The sequence below is a fragment of the Trachemys scripta genome, chromosome 4, assembly GCF_013100865.1.
Source record: "Trachemys scripta elegans isolate TJP31775 chromosome 4, CAS_Tse_1.0, whole genome shotgun sequence".
NCBI classification, from domain to species: Eukaryota; Metazoa; Chordata; order Testudines; family Emydidae; genus Trachemys; species Trachemys scripta.
In genome coordinates, this window is record NC_048301.1 from 28,990,402 (window position 1) to 29,004,196 (window position 13,795).

General features: G+C 39.6%; 1 protein-coding gene across 2 annotated transcripts in view; it reads left to right on the forward strand.

Moving 5' to 3' along the window:
• PRIMA1 (proline rich membrane anchor 1) overlaps positions 1–12,615 on the forward strand; it is a 74,424-nt gene extending 61,809 nt beyond the window's left edge. Inside the window, exon 5 of one of the 2 annotated variants that reach the window (XM_034768146.1) lies at positions 5,721–8,493. In XM_034768146.1, coding sequence (XP_034624037.1) covers positions 5,721–5,724 — 4 coding nt within the window. In that variant the 3' untranslated portion in view covers positions 5,725–8,493. Of the gene's footprint in view, positions 1–5,720; positions 8,494–11,306 lie in introns of those variants that run through there. The other variant, XM_034768145.1, reaches the window with a different exon arrangement.
• Positions 12,616–13,795: the final 1,180 nt, after the last annotated feature.

Sequence of the window (13,795 nt, forward strand, 5' to 3'; positions counted from 1 at the left end):
TTTTTTTTTAATTAGGAGGTGAAAGGAGTGGGGTAGGATTAGGTTGGGTTGCTATGAGTATTTTTTTAATGAAATTGGCTTTATTAAGTAGTCCAGTATTACGACAATGCCTCCTTTCTTTCTAAAGGCTGGTATCCTGTGGACAATAAGCAAAGAACAGAAGTTAAATCACTAGTTTTAAAGGGGGAATACTTAGTGGTAGTAGGAAATATGATTGAATTATCTCTGGCTGTCTGGTCCAGATTGTGCTGTTATACCACACTAAATTCTGATCAACTCCATTGAAGTCTGTGGAGTTACTCTTGATTTACAATGGTGTGAGAATAAGCTCCCCACCCCTGTAATTTCTTTTAGGTTTCAGAAATGTTATTTGTAATCTAAACAGGCCAGATCTTCCCTTCAGGCTCACCCATTGATTTCAATGGACTGGACTGGGTAGATCTGAGAAGGAAGAGCTTAGACAATCACATTTTAGACTCTCTGACACCTTTGAACACAAGGTCGGGGAACTTGTAAATGCTGATGAACAGCTGAAGAGCATTTTGTTCCCTGAGAGAGCCCCTGGGTGAAGGCAGCATATTCAGTTTTTGCACAGGAAGGGGAGATTTGGCCACTGCTGAAGAGTGTGATGCATCCAAAAGTGGAAATAAGCCACAAGCCTTCAGGGCCTGCTAAAATTTACCCTAGAAATTGGCCAGCTAAGAACATCCTTCAGAGAGAGCAGAGGTCAGTGTGAAATGCTGGCGATTTGAAAATGTGTGAACAAGGCTCTAGGGTTAAAACAGAGTAGAAACCTGACCTAAGAAATAAGGCAAGTGGGGCCTAATCCAAAACCCATTGATGCCAGTGTGACTTGCAATGGTATGAAAATGTGTTTCCTCACAGCCTAATAGAATAGGGGCATGCAATTCTGAAAGTCCTTTTTTTTTTTTTATTTAATCTGTGAGAGATAGAAAAGATGTGGACACATAAAATGTGTGCTGCTTTTCCTCTGTAAATCCGATCTGTCACACAAAGGCTTGGGCAAGGTCAGGGCGGTGAAAGGCCAGCTGAAATGAGATCTCTCTTTAACAATTTGGAAGATGGTTTTGAACAAGAATATCAGTTACCCACCAGACACACCTGACCTCTCTGAATGGGGAGTTTTGGGGCCAAGCAGGTGTGTAACTGTAGCTCAAGCACAATATGCTAACATGACTCACAGACCTAAATAAGGAAGATTCTGGATAACTATCTTCTAGATTTTTACACATAAATTTGCTGTTGGCTGAATAAATGAACCTTGAACAGAGAGTATTGTTGTCTTCAGAGGGCCTGATCTGCTCTGTTATGCTTCGGTAAATTGGGAATGCAGTTATAAATTAATGGAATTAAAGCAGAACCTCAATTTTACAAATAGCAATCTTACGAACAATCAGTTATATGAAGCATTTTGGGGGGAACAAAATGTCACATGGGAAAAGTGATGGCGAAGAACAAGTCAACATCTTTTCACATTCTGATGTCTTTGGTGCATTAGAAATTGATTTGCCATGGTTTGAACAAAAATAAAGTGATGCTGCGTACCATACTGTAATTTATGCACCCTACCTATCATCATCATGAGATATTCAATTTTATGAATTCCTTCATCCCCAATTAGTTTGTAAAATAGGGGTATTACTGTACACTGAAAAACTGAGATCAGAATCAGTGTAAATATTACCTACAGACTACCTGCTGGAATATAACGTGTATACCAGTTTCACTAGTTAGGGTGAGAATGTGATCATCTTCCTTAAGATTCCGTTGATGGAACTGATTCTCCTCTTACTTACACCAGTGTAACTCTACTGACTTTAGTAAAGTCACTCCTGATTTCCACTGATATTACAGAAGAGAATCAGGCCAAATGTATCTTCATTAATGACTCAAGTGTGGTGAGCTCTGAAATCAGATTTGAACAAGATAAAATTTATAAAATTATAGACAAATTCTCTTGTACACAAAGACCCCCTTTCACTATTCTGGTAGTTTAAAGGTGCTTTAAAATAGTGTATATTACTTTTATGCCCTGTTTGAAAGCCCCTTTTACACTGCCAGAGGGTGTAAAGGGGCCTTAATGTAAGTAACTCAGAACTCAAGCCACATGGTCCAAAACAGAATGTAGTTGAAATGTACACCCATCTAAATCATACAGATAATTTCATAGATTCATAGAAGTTGTAGGACTGGAAAGGATCTCAGTAGGTCCCCTGCACTCCAGGCAGTACTATGTAATAACTAGACCATTCCTGACAGGTGTGTGTCTAACCTGCTCTTTAAAATCTCCAATTATGGAGATTCCACAACCTCCCTAGGCAATTTTTTCCAGTGCTTAACCACCCAGAGAGTTAGGAAGTTTTTCTTAATGTCCAACCTAAACCTCCCTTGCTGCAGTTTAAGCCCATTGCTTCTTGTCCTATCCTCAGAGGTTAACAAGAACAACTTTTCTCATTCCTTCTTGTAACAATTTTTTATGTACTTGAAAACTGTTCTCATGTCCCCCTCAGTCTTCTCTTCTTCAGACTAAACAAACCCAATTTTTTCAATCTTTCTTCATAGACCATCCATTCTTTTCTATTTTCATTCCAATTTGAGAGTAAACTAACAGGGTGATATATTGCAATGATATATATTGGGACAACATTATTTTTTAGGTACAGAATCCTAAATCTCTAGAACATCTTGGCTAGCATAATTGGGAAATTGGACTGCTTGAAATATGTACAAAAGCCTTGGGAAATTCAGAAGATTGGACACTGACAAAAAATTGAACAGTACTGAGCGTGCTTCTGAAACTTGCACAGCTACAGGTGCCTTTTATGGCAATTGTAGAGCATTTTCTTTGAAAGTGGGAGGTGATTAAGCCAGTAACCACTTCCTAGGAGTAATTAATGGTACGACTGTTGCACCTTAAGACCTTAGTTGTTGATCTGTGGATGCATATTGCTGGCACCTAAGTGGTCATTAACTATAACATTTAATAAAAAGATGTTAGTGTTTCATAAAATCTCCTTCACACTTGGCTTGATTTCTCTCTAAAGACCTTCGCAAAGTCTGCAGTCTCATGTAACACAACCCTGTGTATATACAGTGCAGTATTTTTACATGGTGGAATTGTTCATGTTCCAGAATTTCACAAATGCTGCATTAGTGGCAGACTTGTGTGTGTGTGCGCATCTGTCTCACTAAAGTATAATTCTCTGCATGAAATACCCTATCCCCTTGCCACATCTACCTAATCACAAGCTTTTGGCATAAGTCCTGGTATAACACGTCCAGAAGTGTTCTACAGAGCCTGCAGCATTGATGATGTCTTACGTACGTCTTCACTTACCGGAGGGTCCGGCGGCAGGCAATCGATGTTCTGGGATCGATTTATCGCGTCTGGTTAAGACGCGATAAATCGATCCCGGAAGTGCTCGCCGTCGACGCCGGTATTCCTGCTCGCCGAGAGGAGTACGCGGCATCGACGGGGGAGCCTTCCTGCCGCGTCTGGACCCGCGGTAAGTTCGGACTAAGATACTTCGAATTCAGCTACGTTATTAACGTAGCTGAATTTGCGTACCTTAGTCCGAAGTGGGGACTTAGTGGGGACCAGGCCTTAGAGTCAGCAGAGAGGTGGTAAAGTTATAGTACATCTGCCCTTCTCGTTCCTTGGCATCAGCTGTTCCAAAGAGAAACTCCCTGTAAGGCCACTGAATGCCTGAAGCGCCAAGATCGAGACATTTATTGGAAAAGAAATTCCAGCATTACAGATGAAATCTGACTCCCCAAAGCTTTCTAAGCTACCAAACATACTAGTAAGAGAGCCAAATCCTGAAGTCAATGAGATAATTTACCGAGAATCATGGTGGATTCCCCATCACTGGCAATATTTAAATGGAGATTGGATTTGTTTTTTTAGAAAAAGATATGCTCCTAAAAAAGGAGTTAGTTGGGGAAAGGGCCCTGGCCTGCGTTATATAGGAAGTCAGACTAGATTATCACACTGGTCCCTTCTGGCCTTGGAATCTATGAAGTTCTCAGTAAAAGTAAGGTATTAGCTTTTGTGTATCAGCACTGCCCTCCCCTGGAAGGAAGTTCAAACCTGCTCTCATATATGTGGTGGTTTTCCCTCTAGTGGCTGGAGGCCTAAAAAGCAAGTAAGTAAAAAGACCTTTCCTCCCAGTTTTACTCCACAGTCCCAGATTTCCATATCATGTCCCAAGAACTTTTAAAATATCCTGTTGGGTTTTTTTTATTTCTTCAATCAGAATGTTCAGGGTTTTTTTTTTTTTTTATAAACTACAAATTAATGATAGTACTGATGTAAAATGTTTTGTGCAGCCTCTTTTATGCTCATCACATAGCAAGTGTGTGTTTCACACCAACCGTTATTCAAGGCCTAAGCTCACACATTGCAATATGAGTGTGGTGAGTTAGTGAGCCAGTCTGGTCAGTGCAAGCCTCCTGCTTTATCCCCTGGAGATGGAGGGGAGATAGAGGGCAAGTACCTGCCAGTTCTCTGGCATCAGAACCATAGAGAGAAAGTGCAGCATTGGCGCAGGAGCTGAGGTCAGTCTTTTTTGGATCTGCTCTTTTGCTCCTGGTGGAGCTTTCTGATTCCCATGAAACAGATCAAAAGAAGAAGCCAGAATGCGGATCACTTGAGTATTTCATAATTTTGAAAAATGTTGCCAGAAAAGTATCTTAATAAAAAAAAAAACAATTGAAATATGGTTGCCCTACATGTAAGTCCTAATACTACTACAGCTGGTACAAGTTCCTTTAGCTGTAATGGAAGAGATCTGAGATTTTTTACAGCTGAAGGTTCTAGGTCAGGGATTGGCATCCTTTGGCCCGTGGCCCGCCAGGGTAAGCACCCTGGTGGACCGGGCCGGTTTGTTTACCTGCCATGTCTGCGGGTTCGGCCAATCGTGGCTCCCATTGGCCGTGGTTCCCTGCTCCAGGCCAACAGGGGCTGCGGGAAGCCGCGGTCAGCACATCCCTCGGCCCGTGCCATTTCCCACAGCCCCCATTGGCCTGGAATGGTGAGCCTGCAGATGCAGCAGGTAAACAAATTAGCCCAGCCAGCCAGGGGCTTTCCCTGGCGGGCCGTGGGCCAAAGGTTGCCGATCCCTATTCTAGGTTTTACTGTTGTCACAGAAAATAATTGTCTTTGGTGCAGTAAAGTTATTTCATCAGCTGGTCCTGTAATTCACAGATCATTTTTATAAAGAAAATTCACTTCTCACCATCAGTCATTATCAGTTCATGCACATTGGATGATTGCTTTCACATCCAGCACTCAAACTGTTTGTCTTTGCTGAAATTTAGATGGCTTCCCTTTTGTTTTCTTTAAACTTATTATAAATGTACAGGTCAGTGATATGTAATGAGAGAGATTGACCAATAAAAGTAACATCATTAAATAATGGTATAATACTTATTCCTCCATTCCTGTCCTGCTTCTGCTAAATCAGGATGTTTTAAAGCCAGCCCATAACAAAATTGTCAGCTTGTCTAGACTTGCAGCATAGCAATCGAAGAAGTGAATGACTTTATTTTGCATAATTCCAATGAAAGTCAATTATTTTTATCTTTTTCTCTCTAAATCAAGGTAGGAAGTTTTAATTCTTTGAAGTGCTTGTATATAAATGATCATTTCATTTCCTGATATTGTCTCTTTCCTTACTTTTCCGTTTGATGCCTGACAGATAACACAGAGATTCTGATGAGACGGTGGAGACACATTCCTTAAAGAAAGAAAGAAATGTGTAACTGGGAAACACAGGAGAAACAGACAACCCAGAATTACAATTTCCAATTCTAGTTTATATGGGCTACCTGTAGAATTGTTCTCTTCATACTTGTATTTATCTACTCCATTTCTCCCCCCTATGGCATATAATTTTATTTAAAGAGACCTGGAAAAAATTACAAATTATAGACTTGATTCTTTCCTGTATACCAATATCTGTTGCTAGTAACTTCATCGAAGTTAGCAACTCCACCAGTGTAAAATTGCTGTGAGGAGAATTAAGTCCAATGCACATTTCTGTGTTATTAAAAGCACCTTTATTGTTAGTATTGAAAGAAAATGAACAATTGCATGTACTTTTCACTATTGGGGCTGTTTGTTTACTTTTTCCATTCCATTCACTTTGGCCATTGATAGCAGATTGGTTTGGGGGTCTATAGACTTCACTGTTCACTTGCTGTGTGCTACCACAATGCTCATCTAGGCTTGGTTTTCTAACACTGCAGAGGAATGTTCAATCCCTTGGCCTTCTCTCCTCTTGGCAGCAGTTTTCATTTAGGGCCTGAACCTCGAGTTTGCTCTGCCCCCTTTGTACAGCACCAATGGCACAAAGGGTATGGTGCTGACAGCTTGGGATTCCACTGGCAAGGGGAAGCTTTGCCACGTTTACGCCACCAGTTCCTGGCCCAAAGCCCACATGGGGGTTCAAATATGGAGTTTGCTTTTCTCCAACTATCCTGGGCCAACAGAACAGCCCCTAAATGGGTCATTATTGAGGTTGCTTGAATGTGTTATATGGACTGAGAGGACACGCCAGCTGCCTCCAGGGTCGAGCGAAGGGGTGGAAGAAAGGTAGCAGAAAGCCACTTACGCTGGCTCTTTCTTTTTCCTTTGAGAGGCGTGGATAAAAGTGAGACTATTTCTATTTATATTAAATAGTTTTTTAAGCAACCATATTTTGGAATTGTGGCACATTGAAATACTACTGCATTTTTTTACTCCTGTATGCTGAACTCAACAGAAATAAAACCTGCTTTCACTTCACAGAGGCACTGAAAACTCCCTTTTTGTGTTTCTATAGTAAAAAAAATTTTTTTTGAAGTATTAGGGGGATACTGAATTTTAGAGCCTGATCCTTTTAGCTGCTGTGAATTCCACACATGGAGCCTCTTCAGCATGGGGCCCGGAGATGCTTCAATGTACAGAGAGACACTAACTCCCATTCAGGCTGCTGAGCATGTCACAGGTTTGGGCCCTACATTTGTAATTTACATGTCGCCATTCTGAACTAAACTTTTATTCCCATTTCTAGGTGGTCCCAGCCTCTTGAAGTTTTAATAAACCTACTTGTGGCAAATATTACAAGGCCTGATAATCTCTTGTTTCAATTAATTATCCACTGATCTTTTATTCTTTTTGTCCAGCAGGTCTTACACATCCATTCAAAATCATGTCACAATGAGATAAATAAGGCCAGACCATCCTCTGTGTAAAATCAAGATAGCTCTACTGGAGACAGTGACTGGAGCTATGCCAAATGCACACCAGCTGAGGATCTGACCTAAGGGGTTTTGTAAAACAGGCAAACTATTTTCACTAGTTAGCGGAGATCAAGAGCCCAAAATGCTTTTCCTTTAAGAAATTTGCTGAAGAAAGAACATAAAAATGCCACTTGCACTGCATTGTTGTGGTTGCATTTCAGTGTTGCAGAGAGCTAGCACAGAAGAGGATGTATATTTATCTGACAAACATGATTTACCATTCAATGTTAAGCTTTTATTTAACATTAGGTTCTATAAACATGTGAAGTGTATCCATTAAATGGCTGTTCTGATACTCTCTTGATTTTAGGATACATGCACATTAAAGCATACATGGTGGAGAGGTTATTATGGACTCTGACTTTGAAGCACCATTACACGCATGTACTGGGAGCTATAGTCACCTGCTTTAAGCTATGCAGAGCTGCATGTACATTTCATTTGAAACTGTTCTCTATGAAGAGTACACTGATCGATTTGCTATACATCAACGTTCTGTGTGTAGTAAATTGCACTTTAAAGAGATGCAAAACACTTGTTAGAGAACCACCTGTTTCTCCTGCCACTGAGTGAGTATCATGGATGTGAAGAGTTCCCCACTTACACTCTCACTAATTCTGGAGCACCTACCCCATGAAAAGTAGTACTGAGGTGGCAATGTGTAAATAACAGTGCTGTAGCACAGAGATACTCAGACTTCAGTGGTCTAGGAACCAAATTAGCATCAACATTACCCAAAAGACCCACAGTAGTGTGAATTCATGGCTTCAGTTACTATTTTTATATATTATTCTCACAACAAAATGACTGACCAAGTATTATTTTATCAACTACAATTGGTTAATAACATAGTAAAAGCATCCTGATTGGTTAATAACTTAGATTGATTAATACTTAAATCACAGAGTTTTAATATCATGTGCTGCAAAGAGTATAATATAACCGTTGTGACTCACGAGCCTCAGTCTGAGTATCACTGGTCTAGAACATCATCTTAAAGGTGATTCAAAGAGTTTTATACAGAGCGAGGTGAGGAACAGACAATCTTATCAGACATTAAACAGGATAAAAGTATTCCCCCTATAGCATAGGAGGGAGGGATAGCTCAGTGGTTTGAGCATTGGCCTGCTAAACCCAGGGTTGTGAGTTCAGTCCTTGAGGGGGCCACTTAGGGATCTGGGACAAAATCGGCACTTGGTCCTGCTAGTGAAGGCAGGGGACTGGACTCTATGACCTTCCGGGGTCCTTTCCAGCTCTATGAGATAGGTATATCTCCATTTAAATAGCATGCTATTAAAAAAAATGGAATCTCATTGAATACCTGGATCTCAATGAAGCTAATATCTAGAAAAACAAGAGCCCATGATCTTAGGCCTCATATATAATGGCAGTTTCAGCATTGTAGGAAAAGGATGATAGCATTTAACACACACAGGGTCAAATTAATTAATCAGGTAAATTCATGTAACTCCATTAAGTCAATGGAATTACACTGGTGTAATTAAGAGGAGAATTTGATGCATACAATTCATATACCTGCAATACATTTGAGAATACATTTTCTGAATTTGTGAACCATACCACTCCTCCAAACCTGAACAAAAATATAATTCTGAAATGCATATGTCCCAAATTCCTATATCATTGATATTCAATAATATAGCTGTTTTGCTTTACTAATGTTAACCCTAAAGCAGTGATGAGGCAAAATAGGATGCCATGACTGGAGAAAGCCATCATGACTTTGATACCATCCCATTCCATTATTTTCAAGCTCTTAGAAACACAATGTTTAAGTGTGTATTAGGGCCAGTCATAGAGTGTCTCTGTAGACCTCTCTGTTCTACTGATGTTGGAGAGGCCTCACCCACTGGAAGGTAGGTCTTTCTGAATTTCCCAGTGAAAGTTTTAAGATGGATAGGCCAGCTCTATATAGACTTCACACTTAAAAAAAAGAAACTAGGGAAGAGCGGGGATAGTGAACATGAGATGGTAGTGAAGGAGAATAGAAAGCAAAAAAGGAGGAAAAGAGAAATAGGGAGATGATGAAAAGGAGGAAAGAGAATGGAGAGACAAAAGAGTCTGAAAAAAGAGAGCTTCAAAAAAGGAAGTAATACAGAGAAAAAGAGAAACTATAGCAAAAACTAGAAGTAAAAGACCCATGTAGCAATGAAGAAAGATGCAGAAGGCAGAAAAAGAGAGAGAATGCAATCAGAGAAAAGTAGAAAGGTGTTAGACATAAAAAGATGAATGAAAGAAAAAGATGGGGAATAGATAAGATAGAAAGATGGTCAAAATTCCCCCATTTTTCAACAACTATAGGGCTGAATTTCAGATTTTGAAATTTTTACAAGATTGAATATTGAAAAAATTAGGATTTAAAAATAATTCAGAAAATTGTCCCTTTGTTTCTAATAGGAAGGAGAGAGGAAGAGCAAAAAGGTCTGGCACCATTCAGTTCTTCATTCCTCTTCTCAGAGAGATGACAGATGGGTTGGGTGCCTTTTAATATAACTAAATATAGGTATAGTACTAGAGCAAATGTGTTTCAATTACAGACAAGTCTGCACATAATCACCAAAAAAGAGCTCAAAGCAGCTTTGTAATTTTCCCTTCCAATACCATTGACTCTAACAGCTGGAACCACAATTAATATTAACAAGCCTTAACTCAGCAGCTAGGAAATGCAAAAAGGTGCTGTGTACATTATTACTGGAACAAATTTGTTGTCTTGTAATCAGTCATCATAAACCCGTCAAGTAACTTTTTTCCCCGTTGAAACTGTACTGTATTGAATTGTCTTGGTATTAATAATTTATTTCTGGTGCTTTACCTTACAAAACCATCCCAAAACAATACCAGATACTTTAATGGTATATTATGTTTGCTCCTCTAGTCTTCTTGGCCATACAAAACAAGTAGAAGTGCCTTAAGCTAAAGGCCAACATCTTTATGAAAACCACTAGTGCTTTTGCCCTGGCCGTATGATGTACCTTTTACATTCATGTTTACATGAAGGGTATACCACTTTGGAGGAGAGGATTCGTGGGGGAGGTAGGATGCATCACAGATGGTTATGGTATATTATGGGAAATGTTCAGATATGAAACTTGTGCTCAAGTCTATCTCTGCAGGGATCCTTTGAAATATGGAACAGTGATGTGTTTGCTCAGTGGTTGTTTCAGTTACTTATCGGTAGAGATTTCTACCCCTACAGCACATTTCTGGAAGTGCGCCACTACCAGAGCTGAAGGTTGTAGACTGTTACCAACTAATGACAGTGGTAAAAAGAGTGGCAGGTTCAACTGTTAGCCTGACTGGATGGAATGGATCACAGTATGCACAGCTTTTCACCTTCAAGTCACTAGTTCAAATCTAACCCATTTTGTTACCAACTGAAAACTGTCACATTATGACTGTTCAGTGGGTTATGTGAAATGAGGTGAAATTCAGTTCCTCGTGGACCTGTTTCTCCATCATCACAGTTTGCATTACTTGGTCCTTTCAAGAGAGAGGCCAAGGACTGAACAAGCATGGAGACAGAGCTACTTTCTCAACCCAAGATGCGCTCTCTCCAGGACAAATTTGAAGCACTATGGTGGCGGGGGTGAGAGAAAATTTGCAATGCCCCTACTCAGGACGTACTGCTTGCTAGCTAAATCATGAATTCTTTTTCCAAAGGCAGTCTTTCCAGCAAGCAAATTCACTCACATATTTAAATACTGATTGGGACTGAAAAGCCAAAGAGTCTATGATACAACATAAGTAACTGAATCAATATGTTCTAGGGAGAGCAGAAGGTTGGAGGAAAACAATATCTGATTTGACCTATATTCAGAAAGGGGTAAAATAAAACATTTTGTCGTCTAGAAAACATTCTAATTATTAGCCTATGACATTTCTGAAATGTCCTTGTTTTCAGTCTGTATTCATAATGAAGATGTTTCTCTGTCCTTTCTTCTTCCCTTCCCCATTTGTCCTTGAACTTGTGATCACCCAAGGAAACCACTGAGAAAAGAAGAGAATGGAACAAGTCGAGCTGAATATGCAATGACGTCCTCCCAGAACAACAAAACAGTTGATAATGCAGTAGTATAATCCCCAGGACCCCCACAAGACATGGGAGGTGTTAAACTTTAAAAGCACACACACAAAGTACGCAAGGTGGGTGAAATAAGGAAATGAAAGGAGCTCTGTGGCCATGGACTTCATTTCGGGAATAGTGCACGTATCAGTTATTCAGAGAAGAAAAGCAGACTGCTCCTTCAGCCTTGCTGATTGTCAAAGGGAAGATAAACTTGCCAATCAGGGCTACCCAGAAAAAAGACCTCACAAAGGCATAATCACTGCATGCCACATCTGTTGAAAGCAACATCATGATGCCTCCAGCTTCCGTTTTTTCCCCCCTCTCTTTATTTTTGATTGTCCACAAAGAGCTGCTTAAACAGGGTCCTTTGATGTGAAGGTGATATGTCAGAGTTGCAGCAACTTATTATAAATGGGTCTGAGATTCAGAGGGTGGAAGTCTTCACCTGCATGCTTCCCCAGCTTGTGCAGTGTTTTCTTTTACAAGCTAGAAGCTCCATAGTCTCAATTAACTATTATTATTATTATTAGAAGGAAAAGGGTTTCCATTAATCCACCAAGCAACCAAAAATTGCATCAATTTGTGAGTTAACCCAGGAAATACAGCTGCAGTCTGGTGACTATGCAATTTCCATGGCTGAAGACTTTTCAAACAAAAGAAGTCAAAGTATGATCATTGGCAATTAGCATAGTTTATTAAAGATAAGATAATATTAAAGGTGATTTGAACACTTACTTCATAATCAACCTCTGTTTTCCCCTGCATATCCTTTATTTCCTAGCCTTAAACAAGTTCTAGATTTCTCCTCCTCGTGATGTTCTGCACATTTACTGTATTTGCACCACACAGATCCATCAGAGAATCCCTCTAGAAAGAATTTTGTTTACTGTTTGGAGTGAATATTTGGGCTTGACCATGTTGAAAGGACTAGCAGCACTGGAAACTGAAGTCCTCCTTATCTATCCACTGATCAGCTGCTGGGGCAGAAAACAAGTGTCATTTCCTGAAGGTTTCTCATTTCCTGAGCTGGCCCACCAAGGACTTTGTAGGCCTGACTTAGAGGACTATTTACTAGAGACTAGTAAATCGGTGTGCCCGTGTTAGCTCAGTCCTCTGCATTTCCTGAGCAGAGACTGCCAATTGTGCCAAATTCTATGTGATAGCTTTGTGTTGTACCTTTTTGTGACATGGATTGCAGATTATTAAAAGTGAAGCTGAATCCACCAGACTCATTTCACTTAGGATCTCAGGTTAGACTTAATCAGTAATCCCCTAGGGTAAAGGCCAGTGTTTAGTCTACAGTATTGCCCACGCCAACCTTCTGACATAGGATGTTTGGAAATTTTATTTTTGTCATTCAATTTGTAGGTCTCCATTTATCACTGTACTGAAAATAGCAATGCAGTGAAAAGAAAGTTATACCACACTCTGGCTTCTCATCTTGCTGTCAAGCTTCAATAATACTTCGTCTCTGTGTCTTTGAAAAACTCAAACAAGCCATTGCAGTCTCATTAAATAAAGTAACTGCACGTTGGCATTAAGCATGTCAGTACTGAAACATGTTGATATTTTCAGTTTTACATAATGACGGGCCTGATTTGCAAAACTTGGATCTGAATTTCAAACACCCCATTGTTTGAGGCTTTTCCATGTCTCATGGTTTAGTCTTTGGATAGGTATGGGGAAGCTGTGAAATTTGGATTCTGAAGCCCTTCCCCAGTAAAGTTCTGGGGTACTCAGGTCAAGAGTTTTGGTTCAGACCCATCTCTAGTTTTCTATTACCTAATGAATGGATAGGGTATATGTAAATATATGTATCCTTTCACTGACAAAACAAAATGCTGCTATATACTGTTGTTGAGGAATCTATGGAGTTATGTGATTATTTTTTCAGCCTGTCATCCCTATATAGCAATTTAGGTACATGGATATTTTTTAAATGTCAAGTCTTTCTTGAGGTGGAGTGACTGCAACTGCAAAGTGTGAAAAGAAATAAGTAACCCTTCACCTCAAGAACATGATCATATATTTCCCTACTGTATTTATATTGTATGCTTGCACAAAATACACTGATATGTTTTTAGGTGGAATTAACAACAACAGAATTTACAATTTGAATCCACTGTTCCAAATATTCATTGCCTAAGGCAATTATCCCCTAAATACTATAATAAAAACATGTTACTGTCTTTCTAGGGTTTCTCAATCCATAAGATTATTTTGGTGTAGTTACTTATGTTTTGTCTTTTTTATTTTTTATTTTTTTTTCGTATAACTGTGCCATAGTTTGAGACTGGTTGCATGCATAACTGAGAGTATATAGTATGATCATGGTCCAGACTCCCGATTAGCACCTTATCTTAATGCTCACTGATTTTCTTTATTTCCTAGTAAAGCTTTAAA